The sequence below is a fragment of the Columba livia genome, chromosome 1 (assembly GCF_036013475.1).
Source record: "Columba livia isolate bColLiv1 breed racing homer chromosome 1, bColLiv1.pat.W.v2, whole genome shotgun sequence".
In the NCBI taxonomy this organism is placed as follows: domain Eukaryota; kingdom Metazoa; phylum Chordata; class Aves; order Columbiformes; family Columbidae; genus Columba; species Columba livia.
In genome coordinates this window covers 100,659,628-100,674,272 of record NC_088602.1, presented here as the reverse complement: position 1 = coordinate 100,674,272, position 14,645 = coordinate 100,659,628, and the positions used below count along the sequence as shown (strand labels likewise).

The 14,645-nt window shown below is 37.8% G+C and overlaps 1 protein-coding gene across 1 annotated transcript in view; it reads left to right on the top strand.

The window, feature by feature from the left end:
* Positions 1-14,645, top strand: part of LANCL3 (LanC like family member 3) — a 37,974-nt gene extending 23,329 nt beyond the window's left edge. The window contains exons 2-5 of the mRNA XM_065070396.1: positions 4,468-4,591; positions 5,679-5,876; positions 7,858-8,065; positions 9,291-14,645. Coding sequence (XP_064926468.1) covers positions 4,468-4,591; positions 5,679-5,876; positions 7,858-8,065; positions 9,291-9,450 — 690 coding nt within the window. The 3' untranslated portion in view covers positions 9,451-14,645. The remainder of the gene's footprint in view (positions 1-4,467; positions 4,592-5,678; positions 5,877-7,857; positions 8,066-9,290) is intronic.

Genomic DNA, 14,645 nt, shown 5'->3' with positions numbered 1-14,645 from the left:
CAGCCTGTCTTTGGTAGAAAAAGATCAAGCTTAAGGAGTGAACTTAAACATCACATGGTGCAGTAAGGTATCATTAAATTACCAAGTTCACTCCAGCATCTTTCTGCTTGAGTCAGCTGTCCTGCTGAACACGGTTATGTATATCTCTTTTTTTTTACAGCATTTTTGAGTATTATAACTAATTCACAAGCTCCCTCTGCTGGGCTTCTAGCGTAGGAGGCTAATAGCAAAGCTCCTTTTAGGTTATTTGTACACTGACCCTTTTTTCCAGCTTATTTTTGACACTTCCTACAGCATCAGAAAAAGCGCATGATCGAATTCACGTAAATGGCTTTTTAGACGTGTGATAGAAAGAGGTTTGATGTGTTAGATGCATATTGAAAAGGTTTTGTATGCATAGAAGGCAGCTTTTTACACAATAATGTAAGTGTAGCTGTTACCTCCTGAAAGTACTGATGCATCTATAAAAAGATAATGATACTTGACATTCAGTAATACCTTCTGTTACTTCCATACAGGAATAAGCTCTCAGAAAATAAAGACAGATCATTTAAAAGAATTAAAAGCTTGCAGTCCTCAAATATACTCAATACAGTATGCAGTTTTATGTAGTAGTGATTTTCAAAAGGCAAATCACGAGCTAAGGGGCTTGTAACAAGCATTCAGAGGAATGATCAAGTACTGAAAATGTTGTCATCAAAAGCAAAGAAGAGCTAGTCCTGCTTCCTTCTGCCTAATCCTCATGGTCAAGATTTCTGTCTACAGTTTTTTAAACACATATCTAGGGCCTAGTATTGTCATAACCAATATATTAGGAAATCTGTCTTGGTAGATTAAAGGGAGTTGTGAAATGTTATACTTCCAACTAAACAGTCTCAGGTTGGGAAAGACTGCTAACAACAAAAAGGACGATGTTCTGTGATTGCTATGGACATAGCACTTCATTGCTGACTCTTAACACAGATCTACTGAATAAAGTACCTACCTTAAATAATTCACAAGTTTTTTGAGTGCCTTAATGGGAGAAGGCATATTGTCTGCAGGAGCACAAGACAAAAACAGAGACACTTCAGAAACACTCACCGTGGCTTAATTTTACTGTAAGTAGGGCTCCCAGGCACAGGCAGTAGTACAAACACTAAGTAGTGTAGTGCTGCTTGAACATTGTCTTCAAAGTACAGGGTATATGGGAATACAGCTGTCACTAGTGTGAGTGGAACAGTTATTTAACAGCATACAGCATCACTGGACAATGATTTAAAACAGAAAATGACCACTGACCAATTTATATGGAAACTGGAGGGGAAATGTGGAATATATGTATCACAAACTTTGGTCTAGAGAGGAGACTAAAATGAACACCTCTAATATGATAGCATAGGTTCTGGTGCCTTTAAAAATACAAAAAAGAGTTTTAGCTGAAATATTGAACTGCCAGCAATATATCACTTAGTGCTAGTAGTCTTTTGGCTAGGTACTGACATGATAAAGAATAATTTTACTCACTGTGTAGCCAGCTCATATTAAATGACATTCAAGAAGTTTCTCAGAAAATGTAGCTTTCTCAAGCATGAAATTTTGTTCTGGGTAGCAAATTCTCATACTGTCTTTATTCTTCATCAAAAGCAGCTGACAGCTTTCACCAGAGGATGTGATATCAATACACAATATATCCTTTCAAAGCCTTTGGGATGATCAGTCTATTTCTTTGCTGTCCCTAATTAAACATATCGCTTCAGTAATTCCCAGGAGCAAGAGGCATTGAGGCTACAATGAAATGAAAATGAACTTTGTAGAACCGTAGCTACAATGTCTGTGATTATGATTAATGTCATCTATGATTGTTGTTTTGGTCACTAGTTTGTAGATGTTATATTAAAGATGTTGTGAGGGAACATAGAGAGACCAGCCACCGATTTTATTTATTGACAAGGTTAAAGAAATCTGAGATTTTAACACAGATTTGGTTGAAATAAAATGTAGCAAGCTGATGGAGATCTTAAATGATCTCTGATCATCCAGCCTTTGGAAGGCCACTAATAATGATGGTGAGGGTCTCTGTTCCAGCCAACCGTTTCCTAGAACAAGGATCAAATATAAAACCTTCATATTTAAGTATATTGGAAAACAGGCAGCAGCCCTGCAATGATTGTGGATTGAGGCACTTGGTAAGAGATACTTGGAGTCAGCACAAAAATTTTCTTACCTAGCTGTTAGTTAGGATACATCTCTTACCGGCCTTAAGTGTACAGGTCAGTCCAAGTGGCCAGAGAGAAGGTTTCTTTCAAGACGTATAGGTTATCTTCTTTTCTGTTTTCTTTGGTAATGTGGAAGTGGGTCAGGATGGGTTGATTTCTATCATCCAGTCCAATAATGATTTTAAATAATCATTTTTCATCTGGCTTTGCATGTGGGCTTTTCTTGCATTCTGAAAAAGAGGTGATATTAATTAGCATATTTCATTATGCTAGCCAGAAGAATATACTATCTATACACTTAAGTAATCATAGCGCATAAGTGTTTGACTTTTTACACTTACTTTGTATTAAAAAAATGGTGAGCAATGCATTTTTGGTAGATTATACTTCTTTATGGAGCATTGTGCAAGGCTGGATTTGGGTAGAAGTGTAAATGCATTCAAAATACACAATCAGTGTTTTAAAATATTCATTCAATTAAAAAATTAAATGCACTGAACATAAAAATAGGCTTAGGAAGACATGGTTTGTATTGAAAGCCAGTTGATGTATTAAGTATAGGAACCATTACATACAGAAAATGAACTGATTATGTTTGTTGTCATCAGCATGCCTTTACCTTCCAGAATTGCAACTAGGAGATCTTATTCTTCCCATTTATTTTTAAAGGGTTACCTTACTAATCCTTTTATGAAGTACAGGATTTGGAGGACTAGGTCCCAAACTGCAAGACAGTAAAATGAGAGCTCTGGAGAGAAAGCAGTGTATAAACATAGGAGTAGTTACATTTATACAGTCCTAAAATTACATTCATCCCTTTGAAGGAAACAGGGAGGCTGATGTGGCCCCTGGTAAAAAAGAGTTTGACACCCCTGCTTTAGGATTTAAACCATTTCTTTAAATTCAGTGAAGCTAAAACAATTCATTTAAAAATGGCTGGAAATGAGTGAAGTCTCCAGATGTTAACAGCTTATTTACTTCTACTGCAGTAACATTAAAGAACACACAATCAAGATCAGAAGTAGGTTATTCTCCAGACTGTACACATATCATAGTCGTTTGGGGTGGCTGTAATAAAATGCCTTGTTATCAGGGAGCAAGGTAAGATAGACAAACAAGATGTTTCAACCATTAGTTTTCAGTCAAGTTCTAAGTGATGTTAATTATCTCTAGCATCTTTTACATGTCAAATGAGAGAACATAGTCAATAACAGAGGTTGCCTCCATATTTAATGCTAACAGCATTTTTTGAACTTGAGGAAGTACTTGGAAATCCTATGGTAATACAAATTATAGCAAAAGCAAACCTGTTTAGAATGTTTTAAAGACATTATCTATCAAGATTCCAGATAGTTTTAGAATTGCTATTTATCTTGTCAAGGCTATTTCTACAACCTTTTTCTTTTTTCTGCCTCATTTTGCCTCTTTCTTTCACAGTTCTCTTTTTATAAGTTGAAATATTTTTCTGTGCAAAGTACAGCTTTCCTCTTAAGCCAAATCACCAGCTAAATTATTTTAATGACATAGGTATTGGTCAGCAATGTAAAGATGTGACTGACAGAGGAAATGCTGATGGTTGCAGTGAATTGCATATTGTTAGAGCTGTAGTTAAAACCTGTAAAACTGATTCCTCACTGAATGCTTTAGGTCAGAAATGTAGAAAAGTTCATGTCTATGAAATATATAATTTATCAATCACATTTACTTTTGACACTACTAAGAGTAAGGCATTAGTCATTTCTTAGGAATGCATTAAAGGCAACGTTGACGTGTTCACGATGATGAAGTTCCATAAACATAGCTAGTCTGTCTTCATAGAAACCTGTCTTGCACTTTATTTTTCTTGGCATTTTATTGAAGTAAGAAGGCCTGATTCTTTTACTAAGGTGTTTCTGACCCACACGTGTAGTATTGATTTTCAATAAAATTTAGTAACCTCTTAGTTGCTTCCTCTTTTTTTATATTGTCTGATGGATCTCTGGGAAGGAAAGGCAGGAGCTCTTAGCGAGACTCTTTTCACCTCATCTGTGCTGCCAAAGATATGACATTCACTTTCCTGAGATGGGATGAGGCTCTGTTTTTGAGAAACATTATGTAAATTTAGTGTTTTATGTAATGAACTCTTAATAAGGTTGTACATATGCTACACTCATAAGATTAAAGGCAGTACTTTGTCTCGTGCACCAGCAAAAAAGCAGAGTCCTGAAAAACGTCTAAAAAAGAAAATTATTATAATAGACTTTATGTTTGTTTTGATGTTTCTGCTTAGGTGCTGACCCCAGCACAAATAAAATCTATTTGCCTGGCCATACTAGAATCAGGAAAGCAGTACGCAGTGAAGAAGAGGAAACCATTCCCGCTCATGTATTCCTACTATGGAACGGAGTATCTTGGTGAGTAAAACACACCAACTGCTTTTAAAGTGATGTTGTGTATAGATGCTGAGCCAGTAGACACTTCAAAACTAAAATATATAAAACCTGCAGTGTGGGATTTCTCTTGAGATGGGACCATCCAACCTCTTAAAACTGTGAAGTGGGCCTGAGGAGCTGGAGGGAAGGAGCAGTGCTGCCTGGTGCTGGGGGGTGAAAGCAGGAGGTGCCTGTGCTGTACCACGGGAGCAGCCGGCAGCAGCTTCATCCCCTCCTCTCCTTTCTGCCCTGATAAATCTGCCCTTGCCAGATGGAGGCAGCGAGCGGTGCGGTGCTCACGCCTGTGTGGAGGTGATTACCAGAGAGAGCTGTTGGGGGTTGTTATTTGTTAGCTGCTGTTGCCACTCAGACTTGCAAAACTTTTTTTCCATAGCCATGCAATTCAAGCATATGGTCAACTCCTGCCCATCACGAGCAGCTTAGTTGGAGCTCATCTGAAGCAGTGGTGAAAGGCCATTGAGAATGTTCCTAGTGGTGTCCTCAAGGCATGTCACGCTGCAGAAATTGTGAGGCTAGTTTCCAGATGCTGGTGAGTTCTCTGGCAGGGAGCAGAGGGAGAAGTCAGTGAGTGGTGCTGCTTCACAAACCCTGGCAGGTACAGACAATTCTTCCACTGAAATTCAGGTTTTAGCTGACTGACACTGTCAGTCAGTAGCTGGGAATATCATTTCTGGTCCAGTTTCAATTTGAGTTCAACAAAGACTTCAGAATAATAGTCCAGTACTGTATCAAGAAGAGTAACATCTTGTAACAGTATTCAGTTTAGGTTCAGTTTAACCTCATACACTGAGTTTCTGTCATATCAGACTGAGAGCAGAAAAAATTAATATGTATTTTTGCATAGCTAAGGGAACTGGAAATGACAGAAGTAGGAATAAATCAGAGTCATGCACCTAGAAAGCTTTTTTTCCAAATGCTATTGTATATGCATGAAGAAGATGAAAGAGCCATTCACTTAACAAGGAATTCAATCCCAAGGGAAAGTAGTTGTGAGATGGAGGTAGGATCTAGACCTACCCTCTAGTTTGACTGTTTCCGTTCTTTGCAGGTGCAGCACATGGGCTTTCATCCATCCTTCAGATGTTGCTTTCTTATTATGAGTACCTGCAGCCAGCAGATCAGGAGCTTGTGTGGCAGAGCGTTGATTTTCTTATGGACCAAGAACAGAACAGCAACTGGCCTCCTGAGCTGGGAGAGACCATCGAGCGGGAGAACGAGCTTGTGCACTGGTGCCATGGAGCTCCAGGTTCTTTTCCCATTGATGCTATGAATAGCCAGATGCCGATCACATTGCTTTTCAATGTTAGGTGATTCCATACAGATGATTATCCCAGGTTTGATTTGACTGGTTTGAACATTTTATGAGATGCAAGCAAACTATTAAGTCTTTTTCTTCCAGTTAAGACTGTTTTATTTGTTGCTGAAGCAGCTGGAAGGATAGGTTTATTTTCTGCTTTAAAAGTGTAGGTGATCACAGCTGAAAGAATTCTCATGATCCTGAACTGTATGTTTTCTGCTCTTGCTCCCTTTTATGACAAGACCTCAAAGAATATTATAGCTGAGTCAAAAGACAGCATATGGCTGGGCAGAGAAATAGTATGCATAAGAACACAGCTATAGACACATCTGTGAGTTTTGGGAAGGCCCTCAGCGTAGCTTTTTTCTGCCCTCATCAGAATCGAAGTTTAAGCTGCACTTATTACATGGATAGTGCATAAATTTGACCAAAGTATTCTCATGTGAAGGGGAGTTTGTACTAGAAAGGGGCATTTTTCTCTGAAAGTCACCCATATAAAACTGCTTTTCAGAGAAGAAGAGAATCAATCGTTAGTTTGAGTTCCTGAGGAAGGCTGATGCCTTTCAGTTCAGAATCTAGTCCCATACATTAGCAATTTTGGCAAGTAGTGCTGCATATTGAAATTGCTTTTTTACCCCCAGGCAGAATTTTATTGCTAAATAGTCATATCGGCTCAATAGCATGAGCCTAGGTCACAGAAAAACTTACTTTTATTAAAGAATGTCCACAAGCATCGATGCACTGCTTTTAAAGGTGTTCTATTTAAATTACGAAGAGTACATTACAATTAACATCCCTTATTTGTGCTCTTTTGCTGATGCATTTTTTTTTTGTTGGTACGATTAAGGAACAAGCTTCTGGCTTTCACACTACAATGAAGTGTAAACAGCTTTTGCTTACCAATCTTTTTCATTTTTAAGAGGAAGAAATTACTTCTGTAGCATGGCTGGCCTAGTGATGAAACCTGCAGGGAAGATGCCCTCTTCACTTCAGTATCTTGAGGGTGGCCTTTGACTTGGATTTAACTGTTAGGGGAGGTGTGTGCAGTGAGACTTGACCAAAGTGACAAAATCCAAAAAGGCATAAAGAAGTTACTTTAGGAGAAATTTAGATACATTTAAATTCATTAATTGCTATTGTTCTTCCACAGAAAATCCTGTATTCCATCACTGTTCTTGGGTAATAATGCACATATATTTTACAACAACACTTTTAGGCTACTTCATTGTATATTATATTCAGACCACAAGTAAGCTATTCTAAACATTTCCTTGGGCACTTGATTTGGTTATGTCTCATATGCATTCTTTTAAGGTTACCATAAACTGAGCTGTGCAGTGCTCCGATCTTGGTTAATTTATTTGAATCCCCTCTAAAAATAAGCAAAATAGCTTTTTTTTTTTCAACAGAAGAGAAGTTACTATGCATAGCTTTTTATAACTAGAATAAAGCAGCATGGGCCCTACTGAAAACAAACAAAAAAAGGGGCAAGTTTTGTTTTTCTCATTCAGTAAATTGTATGTGTTGCTAATGTAAGAAATTATCCTGCCCATCCTTGTGTTTCTGTCTGTAAACAGGTGAGGTGAATGGGGGTTTGAAACCAATAGAAGACAGTGCTAACAGTTTAGTGTTTTAAAGGCAAAAATGTGAGTACTGTTAAAGACTGAGAATGTTAAAGTAAACCTTGAAATTCAATAATACATTGAAAAGATTGAAAGAGGTGTTGTCACAGGGGGTTCATCTTACTATATGCTTTTTAACATACTAGATATTATTTTCCCCTCCAAATGTAGCTTGTAGATATGTAGCATTGACATGTGTAGAGCACAAGACTGCAGTTTTTTAGTGTATTAATCTTTATTTTTTTATGTGTTCTACAAAACCCTTGACCTCCTTGTTACAAAAGACAATCTCACTGCTGTTTTCTTAGGCATTGCGTATCTGTTTGCCAAAGCTTACCTGGTTTCCAAGAAGCCTCAATATCTGGACACTTGTATCCGCTGCGGAGAGCTGACTTGGCAGAAAGGCCTGTTGAAGAAGGGACCTGGAATATGCCATGGAGTGGCTGGTAGCGCTTATGTGTTCCTGCTGCTGTACAGGCTCACTGGAAACTCAAAATACATTTACAGGGCACAAAGGTTAGCATTCCTACCTTTCTGCATCCAGGGTAATGCCATAAAGTTGCAAGAGCGTTTATAAAGCTGCTCAAAAGTCTGTGATCACCACCCTCTGGTATAACTAACACGAGTGTTTCAGCCTCAGGCGCAGTTGTGCCCGTGGGTTGTGGGGCAGGAGCTCTGCAGGGAGTCCTGTGGCTCTGCTTCTAGGCTGCCTGTGCCGGGAGAAGCATCGGGCGGTTCTCCTGGGCTCCCTCCCTCCCTCCCTGCCCATGGTTTTCCTGGGCTCTCTCCTTCTCTCCCTCCCAGCCCATTCTCCTACAGAGGGAAGTGGGGTGGATGGGGAGGAGCATTGGGCATCCAGTGTCATCCTGACCTGCGGTCAGAACAACCAAGTTGAGTACCTGAGTCCAGGAGCTGAGTAAAATGGGATGCCATTCGTTAGATTGATTTGTTCCGATTTTCAGACCATTTAACACTATCCCTTCCTACTAAACATGGAAAATAAGTACAGGACTTGCTTTGCTGTTATTTTACTAATTTTTTTTAATTTACCATTCCCAGCTTTAGCTACTTTGACATTGTGCTATTCAGCTTAGCTTGTGAGGTTAACCCCATTTTGTCCTGCTGCAAGCAAGTATGTTCCACTGAAAATTCTGTCACAGTGCTGCAACTATCTTTGCTTTTATTCCTGTAATTCACCACACATGTTTAAAAAGATAGTATTCAGTGTTTGTTACTGTTTTCCTTACATCACAGAATAATGAGGGGAAGTGGTATAGTAATTAGGGACTTATTTTCAGCCATTTGCTTTGAAGTGGGAACATATTATTTGTATAGTTATTTCAGCGTTACAGAATTATTGCATCGATGTGAAACATTGCTTGCATACTGCTGAAGTAACAACCAGGATAAAAGTTATTTTAAAGTATTTTTAAATAAAAGTATTTTTAGTAATAATATTTAATAATATTTTTAATAATAATAATAAAAGTTTATAGCTTTCAAAGCGTAACAAAGCATAACACAGGTACAGATTGCAAAGGTTTGGCTTTTCTAGATCTCATGGAACACAGTTTATTGTGGAAATTGGAGAGTGTAATATTTCCACATAAGGTTAAATAATGAACATTCTGATTTTTAATCATGGAATGTTATTAAAATGATGCTTTCAAACAACAAGTAAGTAGACATGCAGGGATACCAAATAATAATAAACTCTTTTTTTTTTTCCCCTGTTCTCTAGGTTTGCAGAGTTCTTATTTACAGAAGAATTTAAGGCTGGTTCCCGGGCGTTAGAAAGTGTATATAGTCTGTATGAAGGCTTCTCAGGAACTGTGTGTTTCCTGACTGACTTGCTGCAACCCAACCAAGCCGAGTTTCCTCTCTTCAGTGTCTTTGTCTAGAGAGTAACATTCTCCAGGGCACCTGCGGTTTCACTTATTTGTCAAGAGAGGGTATTTACAAAACAAGTCAGAGGTACCAGTAACGCTAGCCTTAATGTAGCTGGGAGTTGGGTGAAAAAGAAAATACACTGGGGCTTTGGGAGGGAAGTGTGCGCTCCAAAAAAGTGGGTCAGTGAAAAAAAAAAAGGGGGGGGAAAGTGATTGAATCTGATGTGTTAGATATTTAGCTGTAATAAGAAGCAAAATCTAATTATTCAAGTGAGACAGAAAGGGGCATTATCAAACTTTTAATTTGGTGGTTACACAGGAAAAAAAATTGGCAAGCTAGAATTACAGGGACATGCAAAGAAGCGGTGATGCATCCAGTAGGTTTTAAAAAGAGACCTGCAAAAACAAGTCTTCATGCAGCGATGCACTTACCGGGGAGGATGTTGTAGACATGTCACTACACTGCACAAAGGCAAAATCTGGGATTTTTTACCTACACCACATTTACTAGTTCTAGTAATATGTATTAGAAATACCTGTATCTTGGAGCTCTTTCATCTTCATATGCATATAAAGACAGTTACGTAGATAGCTATATATTCAGCCTTCAGTGTCACTGTTTATTTCAGCTACTGGGGTTTCATGTGTATAAATGAGAACTGAATTTAACTCTTCTTTTCAGAGTTCAGTCTGTGGCGAGGAGCTGGTCTCCTTACTGATTCACTGTAACGATGTCACTTGTTGTCAATACCTTCCCTGTCACAGGGATGGTGAGTGGAGCCATGGAGAAGACTTGGATCGAAAAGTTCTATAGTGAAGACAGAGCAGGCAGATGCTTTCTTTACAGTACAGCGTCGCTAGATAAGTATTGTTCAGTGATGCAAAAGCTTCATTTAAAAATAATTACTTATAGCAGCATTTCTGAACAATAACATACGGATTTCAAAGAATGGAAAATCTGTTTTCCTTGATGAATTGTTCGGTACAAACCCTGCAAACTGAATGCAAACATCGGATGGCATACTGATCTTAAGAAAAAAATAATAACAAAATTCAAAATTGCTTCTTTTCCTAGTTAACAAAATAATGTATACGCCCAAATGATTTGTAGCTAGAGAAATAAATGGGTTGCTTAACACTAGTTGCACTAGCACTTAACATTGCAATTATATGCTGATTTATATGTATTATATATATATGATATGGTACTTGAAAGCTAAAGAAAATGTTAACATAGATTTGTACTAAAAAAACCTATACAAACAATATATGTATTTAAAATATATTTACTATTTATTTATTTTTATTTATAGGGGAATAATGTAACGCAATTACCTTTAAAGACAGATTGGGAAGACCAGTATGTCAAAAATTGCAGTTAGGGTGAAAAAGCTGCCCTACATGCACTGCCAAACAATGCAGTCTCTCTTCCTGCATTCTCAGCTGGAGGAGATTACAATTTCTTTGGTTTTTTTTAATGCCTAATGGATTAAAGTTCCCATTTAATTTTAGTGGGCCTTGATCAGGCTATGAATTGGAGCCAGGTCTTAAAATCCTTCTGCATTTTATTATAATATAGTAATCCCATTCTTACTCCTGCCACTGTTATTTTAATGAGATGGCTTGCATTATTATGAGCTGCAGGTTAGAATTTCTGCTATTTTGTCTTGCACTGTGCAGCTCTAATTAATTACTTAATCACAGAAGTAACCATATTTCATTGGTGAATAAAGCAATGCAGTTCTGGTGAATAGGAATGTTAAAATTCAATATACAGTTGTTTGTTACGAGTTCATTATTTGTGATGTAAAAGCTCTTTTAAGAAAGCCATTAATTAAACTTCATTACTCTGAGCAGTGAGATGTGTACGCATCGGAGGATGTATTTCACAGGGAGGTAGACATGTGAGACTAAATCAAAAAGTCAGTGGAGATGTGCATGGGCTCTGCTCAGCCATGTTTCAGTAACTGTGCTCTGTCTTATTGTAAGACAGAGAAACAGGTTTTGCCATGATCTGAACTCAAGCTGTTGCAATCCTACATTTATTGCCAATCCTTTTATTTGGAGGTGCAAACGTAAAACAGAAAGGCCTAGTGTTTTGATAACTACACAGTCAAAAAAACCCAAACAGCTCCAAAGTTAAGCCTTAAGAGAATCTACGTGTATCAGCATAGTAATCACAACCTTTAGATTTTGTCCCCAGTGCCTGCTTTTTAATTATCACTTGGCCAAAATATTTCCAGTTAGTAATTTCTCAGGAGACGCTTGAAGAACAACATCTTTGCCAAAACCTCAATAAATCTAGAGCACAATAAATCAATACAATAACTTAGATCCTAGCCAAGTCATGAATGCTGATATTGTAACATATACCACATATATGTTAAAATTTACCATAAGAGATGTAAATTAAATCACTCCATTTCATTATGCTTAACTGCTAGCAACAGTGTTTGCATTTATCTTTTTAATATAACTTTTTGCAAATGGCAGGAAATATGCATTAAGGACTCAGTGTCAGGTTTTTGGTGGTTTCCCCTTAAGTATCTCTTTGTAAGAATTAAATCCTTCCGATTTACATTCAAAGGAGACTCTGTTCCTCTGTGTTGCATTCAACAACACCCACAAAACAATCTTATGTCTTTGCAACCCTTCTCCATATCTGAAGCCGTGTGTTTGGCTTCATTTGATATTAATCCTGTGAGAGCTAGCCCGTTCAACAGTGAGAAAACCCACACAGACACCCAGTTTTCAAAATCTAGGTCCCAAATATCTCTCTGCAAGTTAAGCAAGTTTGGGGCAGTAGACAAATTTTGTTCCCTGATGCTTAAGATCAGTAACAGCAACGTAAATGTGTAGTCTTCTGGGATATGTCTTGTACAATCTGGAACATAATTATTCATCTGTTTCATCAGACATGGCAGTTTGAACTCATTTTTAGAGCTTCGTGGCTTTTCTCTCCTGACCTAGCCAGGTTAAGGTGGCTACTAGAGGTGCTGTAGTCACAGCTTCTGAACACGGTGTAAATATATCCCGGGGCTCCTCTGAAAATGTCAGTCATTAAACGAGCAGGGTTTTTTTTTTTTCATCCTTCCCTTTAATTGTCTATCTGCCTTTTTTTTCTTTGTACTATATATGCTGTTACATCCATGCTGTTGCAACCTGTATTTGTTGCTTTTAAGATGACAGGAAAGCAGCCTAAGCAGAGCTGTCGGCACTTTTCAGTATAATAAAAAATTAAGGTCCTTTGTGTTCCGTCCTAACTGCTTGGAGAAAATGATCAGGTAAACTTTGCTAAGTGATCTCAGCTGTACACTATCTCCTCCTGCTCCCGAATCAGGCCCTGATAGACTGAAAAAGTGTGTTCGTCAACAGATTTCTGCCATGGTGCTGTGACAAAAGACTGTGTTACCAGCAACTTGAGAATCCTCTTTCAAAGTGTGAAACACAAGTTACTACATCCACTTTGCACATTAGTTTCGTGTGTGTTTAGTTTCTAAAGTGTAGGCAATAGGAATTTAAGTGATATAATCATATTTCTGATTTTGCTGTTAAAGCCAAGAGGATGCATTGTGTGGGTATTGGTGCTTATTTTTGATGTACCTGTGTTTGTGTGGTGCTGTTTGTGAGTAAAGCTGTAATTATAATTCAGTTTAAGGATCTATAAGCTATTCATGACTTTTGGTATGTCATCCATAGACTACTGTCACAGAATGATTTGAGGGAAACTAGATTTGTAATGTCCAGATTTAGTGATCTCACGATTCATAGAGCCAGGTGCACAGAGTACAGTTCTAATAAATACATCTTATTTTTTTTCCTGCTACTCACTCTTCTCAGCATGACAACGTAATCTGCTTTGTTTGCATTATTGTTTCCTCCAGTTTCCCTGCCTCTTCTTTCCCAACCCATCAATAACTTCAGAAGACTGAAGCAGGTCTTTTGTGCTTGAAAATAATATTGATTCATTTTGCTTAAGAGGGGTGTTCCACTTATTTGCATTACACTATTTTAAACTCCCAGGTGGTCTCTTCTCACTGGCTCTGCCATTTCCCACCTGCTAAGGAAAAAGTCATTATACTGTTTAACAACTGTCACTGATGTTTTACATCATTAAATAAAACAAAGACTTTCTAGGGAGCATGTTCACTTCTCTAGTATCTCAGTTCTATTAAGACAATCAAAACCAAGTGAAGTGGCTAAAGATCCAAAAATAACACATTTGTATAGTTCTGAGATATATGCACAGACAAATGCAAATAAAGTGGTCACCCGTTTCACTAGTCTGTGAAATTAAGTAATGCCACTTTGATGTTCTAATGATAATTACATGGACATGTAGAGACTATTGGAAGAATACGGATCAGTTTTATAAATACTGTGGAAAAATACAGTTGTAGGTATCTGATGTATTCAGAAACATACAAATGCAATATGTGCAAATGGGAATTTTCGTAAGCAATCAAATTTTTGTACTTGCAGTGTTATCTGCATTTACGGTTATAGCATCTGCCAACATACTGCATGTTTTATGCAAACAGCGACCTATTTTAGCATGTGCATGCATCTTGAAAATATATCCTTGTTACTTGGACCTACAAGATCCATTGACAGAGTGTCTGAGGCCTGCCAAGTAAATCTCAGGTGTGGTAATCTTTTCCTGCATACCTTGAATATTCACTAGCATGAGTGCATATTCTAATCTGTAGGAAGATTAGTATATCAGGAATAAGAATCACCCTGTAGTTTTTAAAGAGTAATCTTCTGGTGAAGAACTACACCAATGAGCAATTGCTGGCCAGCAGCACAGTCTAGATTGCTCTGAGAAGACATTTCAGTTTATTTATATATGTCCTGAACTAAGTAGTAAGCAGCAGAAAGCTAAATTGAAAAGAAATAAGAAAATGACCAAAAATCACATGACCGAGGGAACAGCATCTCTCAAAGCCATATGCCAAAAATGCTCAGGGCTCACGAAACAATACAGCAATTTAGGGATGTTAATAGGCATTTTCCAAGAGAACAGCACAGTTTGTTTCATTGCACAGATAGTGGTACAGTGTGCACTGCACAGGTTTTAGCTGCCTCAAACAACACTGCTTTGACATTACAGCAAAGTCATCATATGCTGAGAAAAGGCTGCCTAGGAAGGACTTGCGTGTAGCGTACTCCTAGCATTTATCAGAATAAAAGTGGTATGCACTATT